This window comes from Microplitis mediator, chromosome 8 (genome assembly GCF_029852145.1).
Source record: "Microplitis mediator isolate UGA2020A chromosome 8, iyMicMedi2.1, whole genome shotgun sequence".
Lineage (NCBI taxonomy): Eukaryota > Metazoa > Arthropoda > Insecta > Hymenoptera > Braconidae > Microplitis > Microplitis mediator.
Genome location: NC_079976.1, coordinates 2481711 through 2500678, shown reverse-complemented (window position 1 = coordinate 2500678; position 18968 = coordinate 2481711). Strand labels below are relative to the sequence as shown.

At 37.9% G+C, this 18968-nt stretch overlaps 2 protein-coding genes across 3 annotated transcripts in view; one reads left to right on the top strand and one right to left on the bottom strand.

The window, feature by feature from the left end:
- Positions 1-18968, top strand: part of LOC130672639 (uncharacterized) — a 259637-nt gene that overhangs the window by 196760 nt on the left and 43909 nt on the right. The gene's annotated exons all lie outside the window — the stretch shown is intronic.
- LOC130672628 (serine-rich adhesin for platelets-like) overlaps positions 1-18968 on the bottom strand; it is a 91871-nt gene that overhangs the window by 30763 nt on the left and 42140 nt on the right. For both annotated transcript variants that reach the window (XM_057477273.1, XM_057477274.1), the window contains one exon: positions 91-462. In XM_057477273.1, coding sequence (XP_057333256.1) covers positions 91-462 — 372 coding nt within the window. The remainder of the gene's footprint in view (positions 1-90; positions 463-18968) is intronic.

The following is an 18968-nucleotide window of genomic DNA, read 5'->3' as shown; positions in this document are numbered from 1 at the left end:
AATGACAAAGCATTAACTATTTAACCGTTTATACAGACAATAAATATAAATAATAACAACAATAAAGATATTTTACAACCGTAAACTTACCCGCTGTCATTTTTGTAGCCCGGAGTGTTTTTTTTGCTGTACCCTTCATTGTAACTAGTAATTGCCGTCTTGCTGCCAATGGCACTGTCGCCAAGATTGCTATCGTTCTCCGAACTCCACCTGTCAGACTTTCTGCTGCGGTAGTTATCACCCGGACTTGACCCGCGGGATCCGCTTTGTGGCTGCTGCTGAGTCAGGTAGCCAGGGATGCTGTAATTACACGTCTCGAGGTGCCCATGAGAGGAATAGGACTTGGCGAACCCAACGGGGTGAGTCGGTGGACCTGGAACCTCATCCTGACCGCGATATCCCGCAGGAGATGGCTGCAGCTCCGTCATCGCGCTACACGCAGCCCCGCCATTCGGGACACAGCTGTAATTAATAAAACCGTCAGTTTATTAGCATTAACATTAACACTCATGATACCATAATTCAAATTTAAAAATAAAAATAAAAATTTAATCTTTCAATAAAAATGACTCGAAAATTTCATTTATTTATTTATGGTAATAAAATCGAGATTTAATCCGTCCGGTATTAAATAATTTATCATTTATATATCTACTGGGAAGATCCAAGTAATCTCTTGTGTACTTGGCCACTTTTAAATTTATTTATTTCATCTTTATCTTAATTTTACTTCTCTTATATTAACGATACGGATGCGGAGACCAAGCAGAAGAGCAGCCAATGTTACGTATAGGACACGATCCAAACGGTAAACTCCGCGCACTCGAATCTACTGACTGACCAATACGAAAAAAGTGCGTACACACTTACAAATAAAGTACTGTAATGTACAACGGACATACTAAGATCTCGGTACTCGGTGTACGTTTAAGTTATCGAGTCACTTGGCTTCAGGCACTTGCACATTCACGGTTCTCTTTAGTCATCATCATACATATATACATATGTATATATGTAGTTTGTTTGGTGGGTGGATGACCCTTTATCGTACGATCATCGAGACTACGATATGCACTTTCCTCAGAGCACATTACACACGTGAAATACCCGGTCGCAGTGAAATAAAAGTAGATCTTAATGCTGTTACATGGATATGGAATGAGTATGGGTATGGGTTAGTGTGGATGAGTGTTTAGTAAATATAAAGATGAAGAAAGATCGAGTTGAGGGAATGTAAGGAAGACTTGGTGTGCAGCGCAAAAAAGAGTAGAGTAGAGTAGAGTGTGGTGTTAAAAAGTGTAGATCACGATGAGAGAAAAAGAGAAATAAAAGAGCCGAGATTACATCACGTTATTAATGCGCGTTGAGTTCGTTGACTGGTTAGCTTGGATACATTATGCCTGTACACCGTGTTCGTATGTAATTCCGGCGATCGTGATGCCGACGAAACGCTAAACTGGAAAAATATACGCCGGTAATGTTATAATTATTTAGCGGCTCTGCTTAAATCTCTTTCTATACAAATTTATTTTATTTATTTTCGCCGATTGGCTGGATACAGAAGAAGCTGAGCTCTATGGAACCAGTTTACCTGGTAAATTATTTATTTATTCAAAGCTAATTATTATATAAATATTTGAAGACACAAATTGCTTGTCCAATTATAAAAATAATTATTTGAATGTATCGAGTCGATTAATTTGACAGTTAGAATTTGCGAATTGAATGGGCATTGAACTTTCGAGCGATCGATCAAATAAAAACGAGTTACGTTAGAGAAATCAACAAGGTCGGCAATTAGTCAAGGCAACGTTCAAAAATTTCTCTTCAAATATTATTTATTTTATAATATATCTATATATATGTATATGTTACTGGTTCATCAATAAATTACACACAATGCCATGGTAATAAAGTTGTAGTTAGAATTTATAATGAGCTTCCGTTATTATCGACACTGATGTTTAATCAATCAGCTATTGGATTCCAATTTGAGTGTATGATCAAATCGACAAACATATTATACAATACGTTATTCCTGAGGCGTAATAACATTTCCCGGTGTATAACGGCCTCTTAAACAGATGTAGAGCCAAAGACCAGTCGAGATAACTCTTACAGAAACAAATTATTTGTTAATATAAAATAACATAATGCACTCGCGGTATAATAATTCACTTGTAATTGCCTCGTAATCCGTCCGTCTAGAGTTAACTTAACTCCCAGTCTTAAATTGATAAACTGCACTCTCGTAGTGTTACGATAAACTAAAGTTTAAACGACTATGACTACGACGACGGCGACCGAAAGCCATAGAAATTAATATTAAAAATTAACCGTCGATTCAAACATAAAAAATCCGCCGGGGGCCAAAATGACTCCGGGATCTTACAGATATCCAGGGTTACAGTCAAACCGGTCAGTTGTTTCTCTCCTCTTAAACTCTTTCTTTCTTTCTTTATTTATTTATTTTGTTTGGGCTCTCGTGCCGATGCTGGACGCCGGATGCTGGACGGTGAATGCTGCCAACCAGAGAGTAGACTGGACGAGTATAGGCCTCGAGCATTAGCCAGCATTGGCGTAGTCTCTTATCGAAAGCGTGGGTGCCTTGAGTGCCCTTCAACACACTCCTCGACAAAGAGAAAATCTCTCGCTTACTTTTTTACCAGCATCATACACGCTTGCTCAAATGATATTCCCCGTACCGAGATAATGAGGGACGATGACGGTCTCATTTGTGCACCGGGAATATTTATATTTATAATAATATAATATAATGCAATGTATGAGAATATAATGGGATTGTTGGGTGACACGTGGATCGTTGATCATCGAGGGTCTCTTGAGTGTATCGTCATTAAATATTCATATGAATACAAGTTACGAATGTGGGATATACAGCTTACGATTAATGGATAAATTGAAACGTCTGTATCTGCAAAAATATGTCATTGTGGCTGTTCCTAACGAGAGACACCTCTTGCCTCTCATCCTTTAACCTTTGTTAATATCTCCCCATGTGTATTGTAAGTATTATATGCGTATAACATATATTACGGTGTATAAATGGCTAGAAGCTTGCTGAGGAAGTAAAGTGACCCTGGCAGATAGCCGGGCGTACATTACCGTCGTTTTATTACTCTGTGGGTGTGTTAAAAAAATATAAATGTCCGTAGATACATTCGTACATATATATATATCTATATATCTATATATAGACGCAGATCCTATATGAGGTTCATCAGCATAATACCATGAATTTCTGTTAGATGACTCGGTATTTTTCCAATGACGATAAAAAGTCAACGAACTCTTGAGTTCTTACAGTTGAGAGCCAACGAGTCTTTCGCGGCTCTATGAGGGCGGATAAATAACAACTAGATACATGAATATGGATAGAGGTTTTATTTATGAGCCGCGTGCGCTCGTGAATCACGGAAGCGGTGGATGAGTTTCACGCCGACAGATCGGGATTTAAATAAAAGTCATTCTTATAGATTTATTCTGATACGGGTTGTTGGTATGTATACACCAATATATATGTCTAGATGTATATAATTAATGATTGAAGATGCTGGAGAAACTTTTGGTGTATAAATGATTTTAGAATGTTAAACCAATTATCTGTGTACTCGCGGCTACTGTTTGCGATAAGCGATTTATTAAAGTGGGCAGCGCACACCCCAAACTGCCAATCAAAGTGTCAACGCTATCTCTTTTGTGGATGGAATGTGCGGAGGTTAGTTGGCTGAGAGGAGCCTAGAGGCGTCCGAGCCCAACTCTATATCCTTGATCTCGAGATGTTAAGATACTTTTTATTTTTTTTTTTTTGTTAATTTTTTTATTCCTTTCTACTACAAGAACAACAACTTGTTGGTCGGTCTTAATATTCTGTTTTATTCTATTCCCTTTTCTCTTAAACTCGGCCGCGGGGTTCGCACGTTAATTGAATAATTTGCATCCCACCTGCCGGCTTCCGGCAGCAGGTCGTCTGCTCCTGTAGACCCGACTGAGGAAGTTTATAATCGAGTGCTCGCCAGAGCGAACATAACGACTAAAAACAATAGAAATAATAATAATAATTATTATTATTATTAGGGGAAGGGAGGCAAAAGGGGGCAGGGTAGGCAAAACGGGGTACCCCCAAAATTTGATAAAAGAAAATTTTATATTTTAAATGGTTTTCAAACCTTCCAAAATCACTTCTGTAAATATAATTAAGCGTTACTTTGAATTTTTTTTGATAAACTTTTTCAAAAATCAATTGTCAGTTGAAAAATATTAATGACGTTTGTTTTTTGATAAAAACTATTAAAAATTTTTCTTCTTTTGTATCCAATAAACATGTAAAATATAATTTTTCTTCATGTGAATTCCTTGCAAAAAAAATTCAACTTAATCAAATTCGTTTAAAATCCAGAAATTTTTTTTTTTGCCTTTTTTAAGGGATACCCCACTTTGCCTGCAGAAATGAAAATTTTTTTTTTCAACGGTAACTGAAAATTTCTTCTATTTACTTTGAATATCATTAAAAAAAAAGATTTAGCGTATTTGAGTCTTCGAAAACTTGGTATTTCTTTAAGTGCCCCCTTTTGCCCCCCTATATATTTATTTGTGTTTTATAATATTTAGTGACTACAAGTTATCAATTGTCAACTCGAGACACGTGTATCAGGAATTTAAGAAGACCAGAATGCCTGTAGACCAGTACCGCGAATAAGACGGGAAGATTGAGGGGCAAGGGAGAGTAAAGTAACGCTCGACATTCCGCTCCGTCGACCAGATGTCATCGGCGACCTCCCGGTGGTAGAGAAGCGAGCAAAAAAAAATCCAATAAACTACATACGAGAACGACGAAGAAAATAATAAAGGGAGCATTTAATCCAGTATGTGGTGTCGGTTTCAGGTGAACCAACACCTGAGCGCTGCAGCTGGTTTTAACGTGAATTAAGAACTCGCAAAAAAATAAGTTACGTGCAAGCATGTGTACAAGTATTTGTACATATTTAATGCTGAGGTATATCGTGTGCTAACTGACAGACAGATAGATGAATTAGCGGTAATAATATATAAGCAGGGTTTTATTGAAAGGATGCATAATTAAGAGTGAAATGGATAGCCGAGAGGCGGTTACGTGTCTATCGACAGCTAATACCGGCAATTAATCGGTCATTTCCTTTGGCTTTAGACTAAAGATCTCCGAGACTTACTGCTGCTTATGCTATAAACCCGGTATAGGAGTGCACGCGACAATGAACTTGGCAAAAGGGGACGGCTTCGTACTACTTGACTCGACAGGTGGCAAGTACTCCCTTTACTTCTTCACCGTGGCCTTGAGGCCAGCACCATACCATGCCATGCGATGCCATACCAAGTTACCACTGCTAGCTCGAGCAGAACAATATAATCAGCATAGTTCGCCTTAACTGCGTGCTCCAAGAATTCCTCCATTATCCTAGACATCATCTCCGGCTATTTTTTATTTCGTTGGCTGCTTCTTATTTTTTCAGCAGGTGCTGGTGCACGCGTAGATCTAGAATTAACGCGTTAAATTATCTCGGTTCTGTTATTTCAGATATCATTAATTACTGGATAAATCCGAGAACTATATACGTAATATAGTAAAGCTGCTGGCGAGGAAGCAGTTTCTTAACTTGGTTAATTCTAGCATCGATATTCTTCGATAGCGAGCTGAATATTTACTGCGCTAAGATTAAGAATAACTTTAAATGAATAGGAAAAAAAAAGAGCTGAAGCACGCATTGAATTTTTTTTACCGGAATCTAACCACAATAACTCACTGGCTATCTGATATCAGAAAACTCTCACCGCATTAACTTTTATTTCAGAATCTCTGGGCATTGTTGCTCCCGTGGATCCGTGAATTAATGCGCGTTCTCTCTTTACGTATTTATAAATATGAAATATTTTTACTGCCCGCTTTTAAATCTACAGCGCAGTAAATATCGTGAGGCGAAATATTTTGACATCAGTGGCTGCGGGCTTGGACTTATTCGTTTAATAAAAATATATTACCCTGCGTGTTAAAAAGTCGTCAATATCGCGGTTGTCGTTCGCGGATGTACGGAAAATTTAAAATTTCTCTGCGTGCTAGAGGATTTTAAATATCCAGGGCAAATATATATTTATATTTATGTTTATATATATGTATGTGCGGGGCCATAAAATAGATTGAATGTTTTTTGTTATTTGCAAGATTGCTCTCGCTTTCGGAATCGGAAAATAAGCGGAGGATGGGGACAAGGATGATGACGGGATGAGAAACTTGACCGCACGTGCTAGCAAAAAAGGCCGAGAATGCCGAGTTGAATTAATTGAAATCAGCATAGCTCGACGCAATAATACCCAGTTGAGAGTCTGCCAAGCATTCCTTCGTAGAATCGGGAAATAACACGCGCTTTACAATAATAGCAAACTCTCCATACTTTAGCCACAAAAGCCGTTTGCCTCCAAAGGGATATCTTGTTTTTGTAACCGATTCCAAATCGATTCCGGCCTCGATTATCTAAGCTGATGTCTCGAAAAAAAAAGATATTTTATAAAATAACATTTTATTCTCACCATTATTTTAAATTTATGTACATATGTATATGTATTTGTATGTACATATGATGAAACTACGGCTCATAGCCACTAAAATAAAATGTTTTTAGTGGTTGTGAAGATGTACGAGCGATTGTGATACTCGAAAGAACAAAAATAATTATAAATGCGTTTACAAGTGCATTTATTCCACACGGTTCTTAATGGTTGGTTTGTTTAGATCCACTGCAATATATATACATATGTATGTATATATATATGAACACAAGTAAAGTTGCCGTGCCGGCACGATAAAACACTTATAATTGCTATTGGCCACAGAGGATCTTCCTTGTTGCCAAGTAAGGATAACTAACGATAATTGGCCAACTCTAAGAAATATATTAAATTAAATATGGACATTTTTTAAATTTATTTTATTGTTTTTTTATCTCTATTACTGCGGTCATTACTATTAGTATTGTTGTTGTTGTTGTTGTTATTATTATTATTTGAAAGCTTGTTTGTCAGTTTAATTTATAAAACAAATTTATACCGACATAAAAAGTGTTCAAGGCAATCAGGTCTATTTATTTTGGTGATACCACTAAAATTTGATCGCTTAGAGTGCGTGGGAGAGAACCGTTACGAGCTGGAAAAAATAAATTAAGGGGGAATCGAGAGGAAGAAATTGTGAGCGTAACAAATTTTTCGTACTTTAGATAATATTCTTAAATCGGTCGTGCATAACTGAAGGACCAACGGTATAATTTAAAACTCGTACAAAGTGTCTTTCTGGGCACACTCGCTGTCAATGAGATTTCGAAGCAGCCAGAGGAAGAACAAGCCTACAAAAAGGGGAATAACTTTAAAGCAGTCGGATTGTAATGCAGTTTTATGTTTGCATTGCTCGTCATCGGGGCACTTTGAGCATCGAGACCCAATTCTGGGCTCGCTGTTTCGTATTTCAAAGCGATTCCTTTGCATAAGTCGAGAGGACAGAACACAAAGTCGGTTATTTGGGTTTATTTATCGCCTGCTGATAGGGGACCGCTGTGTATTTTGTTTAAGTTTGTATTGAAAGGCAAGAAAGCCATTGCAGAGCGAATCCTTGAAGAAACAGGGTAAAATAATTTCTTGGCATGTCTCTGCAAAGTGCTGAGTTCTTATCTGGATTGTACACAAGTACGCAGAGTATCAGAAATGCGAGTACAAGCCGAGTAAGCTTCGATGGACTCACAGGGAATCGTCTTACTGTTAATATATTTTTTTACACTATTAAGTTTTTATTCAGACGATACTCTTCCAAGTAACTCATAATCACGAGCGTTCCTAATTTCCCTGGGAGTTTTCTCCACGAGCTTGTAGATTATCGAGGAGAATGAGAATAAAAATAGGTTTAATAAGAATAAGAAGAAGAAGCGGAGATAAAAAAAGTAAAAGACTGGCCGACTGGGTCTATACCTGATCTCTTTCCCTACACCGCAACAACTTACTCTCTAATTCTCTTTATGCTATTTCTCTGGGACTCGATCGGCGTGTGTATCTGTGCAGGTTAAATCCTGTGAGTATGGATCCTCGTGCACATCGTGATTACCGTTAGTCGGTGGAAGTTGAGACGAGCGAGAGAGTTTACGAACTAGACAGCTGAGAACTGAGGAACGAGAAATATATATATGTATAAATGTATATTTATAAAATATAAATATTAAATAAAATAGCAGCAGATAGGAATATAGGTAAAAAAATGAGCGATGCTGCACGCATATTTTTCACGGCTAATGTTGGTTGATTGCTTAAAAGATACCATAAGTCAAGACCAATCATATTCAGTACAGCAACAAACGAGTGGTTGTGGTTGCAATTATATTATGCATCAGAAAATGCTAAGTGCAATAGTTGCTTCTCAGCTATCATCATCATCATCATCATCATCATAATCATCATTATCATTATTATTGGATCATGTACTTCAGCACTGGGATCTCATTTCGCGTATGTAGTGATTATGAGTATGCATATGTAGCTCTTGTTTTTCGTCCTGGCAACAAAGAACCCAGCCGTCGATTCAGTGAGCAAACAAAAGCGCCAGATAAATTGAGGCTCTGGTGAAACAAAGTGAAGGGGTGATGATCGTGCTGGAGAGCAAGTAAACTTTATATGATCGTAATGGAGCATCAGTAGACGCGTGCGTACGGTTACACACATTTTCCGAGGACATAGGCATAGTAGGCGGTGGAGGTGGATCTTGACTCGGAGGTTAGGTAACGGTTTCTTAGTTAAGAAGCCGCTTGGTAGACACGACGTCTGCCTGAAAGCCACACACAACATAAACATGCTAAGACAAGGTAGCCGAGAGAGACAGGACTCTGGTTCAGCTGCCTCCGGGTTTCTGCGCAAGTCATTTAGAGTGAAATATGGAACGGTTGGCTGGTAACTCGAGCAAAGTAGGTGGACGCTGCCGAGTGCGGCAGCACCAACGACAGTTATAAGACTGTGGCTTCTCCGGTCCTTCGGCGTCACCTCTCGTTCACCCCTTTAGCCCAGATTTGCAATCCTTTTCCGGACGTGGCTCGTGACCGGTCTCACCTCGCAACCCGGAGCCCACTGCTCTCCATACGCTCTGCTATATGTCTATATACGTGTATATATATGAACATTGTGCAGTCTTTAGCCCAACTGTGTATTATATCGGCGATGCGAACACACGGGAGATCTAACAAACCAACAGCAGCAGCACGAGGACAAGGTGCGACGAAGATCGACCGGGAGAGGTCAAACAAGGATATATCTCTACTCTCTCGGGTGTGGGTTGTACCGTTTTAAAGTCCTCGATCAACGACGTGATGCCCTTTCTACAAGTATAACTGCTACGTTTTGTCCAACGGGATTTATTGTGTGTTATTTGGTCAACGGTTTTGTTATATATATAGATAGATAGATGTTTATGTGTTTATATATATAAGTATATACAAATGCTGACTGGCTGGTAGGTGGGCTGATCATTTATTATGTATGTGAGATGGAGACGAAGAAAGTTTGCGGCGACAATCTTTTAAACAGATGCATTATAGAGTCCTCGATGCATGCTACCGGTCTTCTGTGTGGGTCTCATTACCCAAGGAAACTATTCTCACATCCGTACTGCTGCAGATGACCTCCGTACGGAAGTCATCGATCTTTCTGCTGCTGCTGCCGCTTAACTTACCGCTTACATTAGCTCATTATGTGTATCTACTTGGGAGTATTTTGATTCAAATAATGCTGTCTTATCGGCTGGTGAGAAAACTAACGAGATGAAGAATTCTTTTGGAGAAAATGAAAGTGCTGAGGTGATATTTAGCACTCTGGATAATTTTTTATCTTCAGTAATACGTTTGGTAGGTAAAAAATAAGAGAGCTGCTAATTGGAGTCGTAACTCGACGATGGTAATGACGGTGATGATAAAAAATTAAGTGTGTCAGTGGTCGTCTGTCTTGTTTAGTTAATTTTTACGGTCTTTATTATTTTTCCGTAGGTTTCTGGGACAAAGAGATTCGGGTTCGGTCCAGGACGCGACGGTGTGGCGTCTACTCGCGTGACCGGGATTTAGGTTCACGGTTCGCACGACCCCGTTAGACTCGAGATGATCGTTTGAGCGGCACTTTACGAGGCCGGAGAAGGCTTCGGCATAGATTTTAGCTTTAGCACAACGCCTCTACTGTTGCCGATGCTGAAGCCGAAGCTTAAGTTTCTTAACAGAGACGGAACATGAGCCTCCAAGATTTGCTGAATGCCTCTGCGAGTAACGGGTTAAGATCGTTTCGTTCCCGTCTTCTGCTGCCATGCCAGAGACATTCATGAGCAAAAATATCACCCATTCAAATCAATGGCGATGCTGATAGCATACATCACTCCGTTATAAGACAATAAACGATAATGCCCGATTTAAAAAATAAAACACGAGCAAGATATTTCGATGATTGGCTCCAGTTTAAAAATAACTCCACATATCTATGTATTCCAGACAGCACTTTCACGCCCAAGTGGAGTATTTTTCGATTGGAAATATATCGCGCCCACGCAGCGTCTCTCGCCTCCTTCCTCGAATCTTCAGGCTTCCGCGTCGAGGATTTATCGACATAACACTCAAACAATGGCCCACACCGTCAGCTTTCCTAAAATAGAACTGTCGACAAAATGTTTACTTATAAGTTTACTTATAAGTACCACCAGCATTTAAATGCAACCCAACGGCTAAAAGCCATTGCCCTCGTCTCGTCTATTTGTCTAAACAAATTCTTCCATACATATCATTACTATTATGTACACAGAGTTTAGTTGGCATAAATATGTTGACAGTGTATTATATGCTGAGTGAGGAGTTTTAGTGTAACTACGAATAGCCGGTTGGACGTAACACCGTGGGAGCGTGCGAGACTCGTTTCACGGTTTCTTCCTCGTGAAAGTGATCCGCTGACTACCACCGCCACGAGAGTTGCCGCGTGCACTCATTCCCTCTCTCACACACTAAAACATTATTTATTCCTTTTATTTATTATCTTCTCTTCTTTCTCATTCTTATTTATTCCCCTTTCTTATGCTGCTTCTCCAGACTCTAATGCCCTGTACTGCTACTCGGTTAGATCACTCCGCTGATAGATCGCGGTCATTTGTTTAGTCCGGTAATATTGCGTCCTCCGTGGCTACTTATGCTCACCATCAGTACAGCCAACACACTGTACAGTACAGTACACCAGTACTGAGTAGAGCTTATGGAGAATATTGCGTAATTATATTTAAAGATGCCGCGCGCGGTTACGCGAGTATCAGTATCCTGGGATCTCATCGCTGCTACTTCAGAATCTCCTTTCATGAATGACGGATAAAAATTGAGGTAATTCAAGCCCTCGTTTATCCTCATTGTTTAATTTTAATTTCATTATTATTTATTACGTATCCTATATTTATCTGTATGTACACTTGGTTTTTATACCGCGATATTAATCGGTTATTACGATTCCTTTCACTCTAAAGTAAATCAATAAAAATATATTAAAAATAATGTATATATAAATAATAAACCTCGTTACTGATAATACTATCTGACTGAAATCGTGCCTTTCAGTCGTGTCGTGCTGGCTCTCTTGCCATAAATACCAATAACAACTGTCATGTTTTATCCAATAATTTAATTATAATTTAACTGTTTTATCATATAAATAATATACCGATCAATAATAATTCACGTGTTTCCATATCCATGTATACATTTATTATATTAAAAATGATAAATTATTATTTAACCAGTCCACAGTCATGCTATGAATTATTTACAAAAGTTATTTAAATAATAATAAGTGAGTTGTGAGCAGAGCTTCTGATAAATTTAAATTATTTCTACTCTGAATCCACCGATTTAGCGGTCTAGCGACATCGAACTCTCCCTTTCGGATTTAAAATCGTGCTGCGGCAGTAATATAATACTAAGTACCGGTAATCAGATCGTCTAGTAACAATCATCAAATGATTTCATCTAAGCTGACTGTCTGTGTCGTTTGCGACCAATTCTCTAGAAAGTTGTACTCCCATTGCCTACTGCCTTTAGCCTTTTACCGTAAACACTAAGAAATTGCGCAATATTATGAACAAAAGAAATTAGCTCTAGTCCATTAGTGGTTCCGCGTGTATCGAGTAGCATGGACACGTAACATTACGTATAAACCTTTTAGATACAATTGGCAAATATATATATTACATATATTATATCTGCGAGGGAGTACGATACATATACATATACAAGTCCGCGAGTTGGCGCCCTTGGGTGCGAGCTTTGCCCTGGTCTACTATATCAGTTTATTCTCCCCCTTCTTACGTTCTCTTTGTCTAAGCTGCACCCAGGTGCACTCTATTACATTAAAACCTCACTAATCCAACCAACCAAACGACTATTTCGTGCCGGATTAATAAGTCATTATGAATTATTACAAAAACGGCCGAGAAATTTCGGTAGCTACACTGTAAAAAGAGCGGTGTTAAAAATGGACTCCATTTAACTCCACCCGGTGTAAAAATGAAATTACACCGGTGTAGGAGGAGTAATACACCGGTGTTAAAAATACCAGTGTTAAATCGGGGTAACCGGTGTAAAAACGGAGTAAAACCGGTGTAATAGCGGAGTAATGCCGGTGTAAAAGCGGGGTAACCGGTGTAAAAACGGAGTAAAACCGGTGTAATAGCGGAGTAATGCCGGTGTAAAAGCGGGGTAACCGGTGTAGAGTGGGGTAACCGGTGTAAAAGCAGAGTAATGCCGGTGTAAAAGCGGGGTAACCGGTGTAAAAACGGAGTAAAACCGGTGTAATAGCGGAGTAATGCCGGTGTAAAAGCGGGGTAACCGGTGTAGAGTGGGGTAACCGGTGTAAAAGCAGAGTAATGCCGGTGTAAAAGCGGGGTAACCGGTGTAAAAACGGAGTAAAACCGGTGTAATAGCGGAGTAATGCCGGTGTAAAAGCGGGGTAACCGGTGTAAAAACGGAGTAAAACCGGTGTAATAGCGGAGTAATGCCGGTGTAAAAGCGGGGTAAATTGCGTCCGCTTGGAGTATTAACTTTAAAGATTATAAAACACAAAAAAAAACCATTCGTTATCCGAAATGGAAGTAGATTTCTTACGTTAATTGTTCCACTTTTAATAAGTATATGTAATTTAATAATCACCCATCAAAAATTTTCAAAGATATAAACAATGGCGTTATCACCATAACACATGAGTCAATTATGTGACTTTGAACCCTTATTAAAAGTCGAACAATTATCGTAAAACAAAAAATAAACAAAGGAAAATATAGCTTATTTTATCGGCTATCAAGTTCTTTTTACGTAATAAGGATAGATATACCCGTTAAAAAGTTATTTACGAAAAAAACCAAAAAAGTAGAATTTTTCGTTTTTTTTTGGAATTTCAAATGTTCACTACTTCTAAACTAGTTGACCGATTTTGCTCATCTTCGAACTTAACCAAGTTAATCGTTCATAGAATAAGTGTACCAAGTTTCATTAAGATCCGTTAAAAATTGTGGCCGCTATCGTCGCAACAAGGCGCGTTATATTACATATACATACATATATAACTTTTTGAACCAATGGTATTTTTGGAACTTACTCGATGAATTATGATAGATTATGGCAAAATTCTTTTAAAATTCCACCATGAGGACAAATGCAAAAGATAGATTTCTATGAAATCTACTAAAATTATCAGTTCTTTATGAAAATTAATAAAAAATATCATTTATCAACTAGTATAGTGATCGAGTAAGTAAAAATATTCACAAAATAAAATATTTTAACACCGGTCTACAATATTTACACCGGTGGCGGCGTTATTTTCACACCGCTTTCGGGGGTAAATTTAACACCGATAATTTTAACACCTACACCGCTTGGACTTACCCTTACCCCGGTGATTTTTTACAGTTTACGAATGGATCCAGCAGCACATGGTAAAAAGTGAGTCACAGGTTGACCGGGCCGTTACTCTGGTGAATTATCACACGTAATAACCGAGGTAACTCTGGTTGGTCGTGATGCATACGTGCTAAGAGAAGATGACAAAGACGAGAAGAAGCGGCTTAGCGTCGCCGGCGGTCGGTATGTTAAATGTTTCTATACGCTGGTTGCAGTATTCAGTATATGTGTAAGTTTATATATATATATATATATATATAGACGAGTTGGCTTGGTCTCCAGTTTCTATACCGGATCTCGTTGGACCATCTCCTGCAATCTCTTGAGATCTTTCATGATGGCTGGCTGCCTACTCTGTTACGGGGCTTTTCTTCTATGGGTTTACTGGTGGTGGTTTCTGCTGCTGGTAGATCCTCGCCGTGGCGTATACGCTTTAGCACACAGCACAAGAAAGCAGTACATGAACGTGTGGCAGTTTCGATCCGCGAGATATTTCCAAGATATACGTTGGGGAGACGTTTCTGCCAGAGAGAATGATACTAACGAGGTCGAATCGGGCGGACTGACAACGTAGTCACGAGTAGACTGCTGCAAAAGATCGTGAGTCCGGTTTAAACTTGATCTGCTTCTGTACAGATTATCGTGTTTTAAAAATAATTCTCCATCGGGACGTCAAGAGGACGAGAATGTGTGTGTGTATGTGTGTAGGACTATAATTATATTTATAAAAATCATATAAACATATACATATTTATATATATAATGTATAAATAAATAAGATGACGGTTTAATTGAAAAAATGAATATGTTTATGATGATGGGGATAAAAAATAATTTTAATCCGACAAGTTGATTGAGGAGTCCATAAATATGATTACGAAAATAAATCCACCGGCCTGTGAGGAGCAAGTGCGTATGAGAGAGAAAGAGAGGGGGGATAGGGGAGAGAGAGAGAGATAACTTGTGTGGTATGATAAGTAGGCATTGTGGAGGTAAGGGTACTTGGTTTAGTTGGTTTGCTGATGTGTGCTTGCTACGAGTACAAGAGTAACACGGGAAACGTGTTGTTCGTGGGCCGGATCAACGAGTAGGGATAGTCACGCTGATCGTGGCGAGCGGACTATTGTGTGATGTCGTGTGTGTACAAATAGAAGATACACACGTACATTGTTGTGTATAGACATAGACATAGACATAGATATAGACTGGGTTGTAATATAATGGATAGGGATAAATAAGTTAGCAGTAACCTCACGTACCGAGCCTTCGCTCAACACCACGTATTTTACTTTAATCTCTGAGCCCTCCTTCATCTCCATCACCTTTATACCCGGCGTTCTATTCCCGCACAGTGGTCGCTCTCAGAACCATATCCCATATCACAGACTCGTCTCTTTTATTACCTTTTTATATTATCGTAATGATGGCCAGATGATCTATCGATCCTGATTTACTCTGATTGAACTTGGACTTCTAGTCGTTTTTCATCACAAATCATATCGAGACTAGTATAATTTAATTAGAAATTTATAACGTAGTATTTCAGTGCTGAGTATGATTGATTTTATTTTATTTATTTACCTCTGGCTTCCGGGTCTTGTTTGATGAAAAATTTTTAACCGATTTTAATTTAAATTTTATTTAAATAACCGCTCGGGTAAGAGTTTCATTACGGGGATCGATATTGTAAATATAGAGGAAGGGGAGGAGCTAAATTGACTTGTTCTACTTTTTACTCGGTACTGATATGACCCAGTTATGAAAAAATCAAAATGCGGGGCATGATGGGTCCTCATAAAAAATTAAAATTCTTGATAACCGCAAATTTAATTTTTTTTTCGCGATAAGAATTCTGAGGCATTTTTAAAAATAAAATTTATCGACCCCTAACATTAGTCGTAACAAATAATAATTTTATATATAAATAAATAAATAAATAATTATTGTATCTGTAAAAATGACACGTGAATTAAATGCTCTCAGGATCTCACATTAAAATAAACTCCGAGCATTAATAATTAAAGCGTTTAAACTCAACATATTTTCTTTAGTGCATATAAATATGACAAAATAATTATTTATATGATTACCCCAAGGATTGAGTTGCTTAGAGCCAATAAGAGCCTTCGCTCACGTAATTACAACGTGTAATTACAGTAGATTTAATGGTTATTTATCAAAATACATATAAATGATTTATCCAAAAACTATTACTGTTTAAGATAAAATAAATTATAATAAATTATACATATATATATTTAAATAAATAAATTATGACACGCGAGTAAAGTAACTACCAGTTGACTCGGCTAAATAAATCGATTTTATTTGTTAATTGATCTCGCTTCCGGGCCATAAATATATGAAAACATACGTGGGATTAAAATTACCCATTAAAATAAAAACAAACAATTTAAAATTCAAATAATTATCATTTCAATATACATCTCGTAAATAATTTGCATTAATTGAAATTAATGAACGGTACATATACATATATATTTACATATATGTATGTATAGTCATGCTGGAGCAAAAACCGCAGAGCTCGCGTATTATTTATATGTCTAATATGTATGTGACTCATGAGAATTGGTCTGGGATAGTGGATACAAAAGGTGTGTAACAGGTTTCTGTTCTCGTAACCTGAAAAGATTGACCTGTACACACACGAATATATAATAATTGTTCAGTAACAAATAGCGACTAGGATCTTCATTCAATTCAGCGAATATGGCGCTCGCGCGATCTCTCGTCTTTACGCGATAAATTAAATCTCTATAATTGTTCATAACCCCGACAATTATTGCTGCTAGAAATATTTGACGTAAATTATTCATGAGCACAAAGAAATATGTTTGCCTATTTATATACATATATATATGTTACGGAGATATAGAATATAATATGTTCCGGTTTATTTGCTAACAAGATTACTTTCCCTAGAATAACCATTTTTGGAATAGTCGATCGTACGTAAGAATTTGATTAATTTATTGCTCTATCGAGACAATAAATTCAAATATAATGAAGGTCTGAGCTAATTGTAACTTTGTTAAATATATATGTGTATATGTATTATGAACATGCTATTTTATAATTACACGGAGAAATGAAAAGTTGAGCAGTCGGCGAGTGAAGTATTTGTGGGGAAAAATAGATTGCGATTTATTGGAGTATGTAAAGTTTAGTCCGCGACTGAACAGAGTATCGGACTTAATTAATTTGATTATTCATTGGTTTAATTAGTTTATAGTTCTAGTGTCATTGCAGAGCGACTCAAGAGCTCGGCGATGAAGACAAGGTAAAACATGGAGTTTAATAAAACGAGATAGGTGTATCCGTACGGTAGCGAGTGGTTGTGTTGGACAATATTATAATTCACACTGTCGTGACATAAGTTGCTCGCGCCACGCAACTGTCGTTATACTACACGCGCGCGAATAATCCAGGACGTAAATATACACGAATACGGGACGGGTAATTGCAGGTTTAACGTTGTCTCGGTTTATATTTTTATTATTATTATTATTTTCCTTGGATCTCATTCACGGACACGGACACGGGCACGGGTACGATGGAGGACAAGAACAACCTCTACAAGAGCTACATCGCGATTGACAAGGATGTACACTATCCCACATAGATTCCACACACATGCAATACATATTATCACGTGTCTAAAGTGATATTATATCCAGAACATGATCTCTAATAAGATGGATCGGTTTCTCGGGACGATGTCTATTGAGAAGTTGGTAAAACATAAAAGATTTTCTTACGCCCACGCCCACAATTCTGTTGTCTGGTATTGTGATTGCGGGTTTGTATGACGTACGTGTGTGCGTGTGTGCTGTTTTATTTACACACACGTTTAATTCAACAGAGATAGAGCACATGTAGAATAGAATGCATATATAGTATGCTCGCGTGTCGACAAAAGCCTCACGCGAGGTGACAGTGAAAGTTTAACCAGTCGCATTCCAATGGTACTTGTACTGAACTCGCGAGTTAATTCTGCAACCAGCTGAGAAAACAGAGACACTGCGATAATGTCTCGATGATACACGTCAGATTCACTCGTCATTTAATAAATTATTTATAAATGTATGGAGAATAGTTTGCTTTATTTTCTTACACTTATATCAGCACATTTATGGGCGTTGTAACCAGAGTTATAAACCACCCACGATGACGTTACGAAATATATACACGGCTTACTTGCCACTAAAACCATTGGGATGTTAGGAAAAATTTAAGTGACGCTGAGATTATTATAATAATTAATGTCTATTATCTTGACACGATTAATGCCTCGGGTATGTGAGTGTGTGGCTGTGTGTGTGCTAATGTTTACTTTGAGATAGACACATTAGGATGGGGAATTAGAACGGCTAACGAGGTACTAAATTGAATAATCCACGGGCTATATATTTGTACATACGAAAGATATATGTAACGTGTAGTGTAATCTAAAAGCTATAATGTTACTTAGTATTGTTTTGTTCCTCAGCTCACGATCATAGAGCGCGTCAAAGTTTCACGCCTCGCACGCTGATCTAACGTTCGTCACGCTCGATCGGGTCTAACCACTACACGGTTACCGATTCTTGTCAATCCTTTGGTTGCTGTTCCAATTAAACTCAGCTCTAATGTTCGATATGACACGCGGACAAAATCTAACAGTCATGACGCAATTTATTCTCGTAATATATTTTAATGCCTGTAATAACAATGTAACATTTAAATAATAATATGTTTTTTCGTCTGGGTTTCGTTGCTGGGCGTTTTTATTTAATGGGCGACGGGTTGGGAGAAAGAAATTAAAAGTTCTCACAATATTTTGACAAAATTACCATAAAGTCTGGGAATAGTTACTTTTTTTTTCTTTGTTAGATGACAATGAGAGGTTAAAAAACGACCTTGAATACATTAACGTCTGCGGCGACGTCTATCTGGAGATCGTTATCGCAAAGTTAT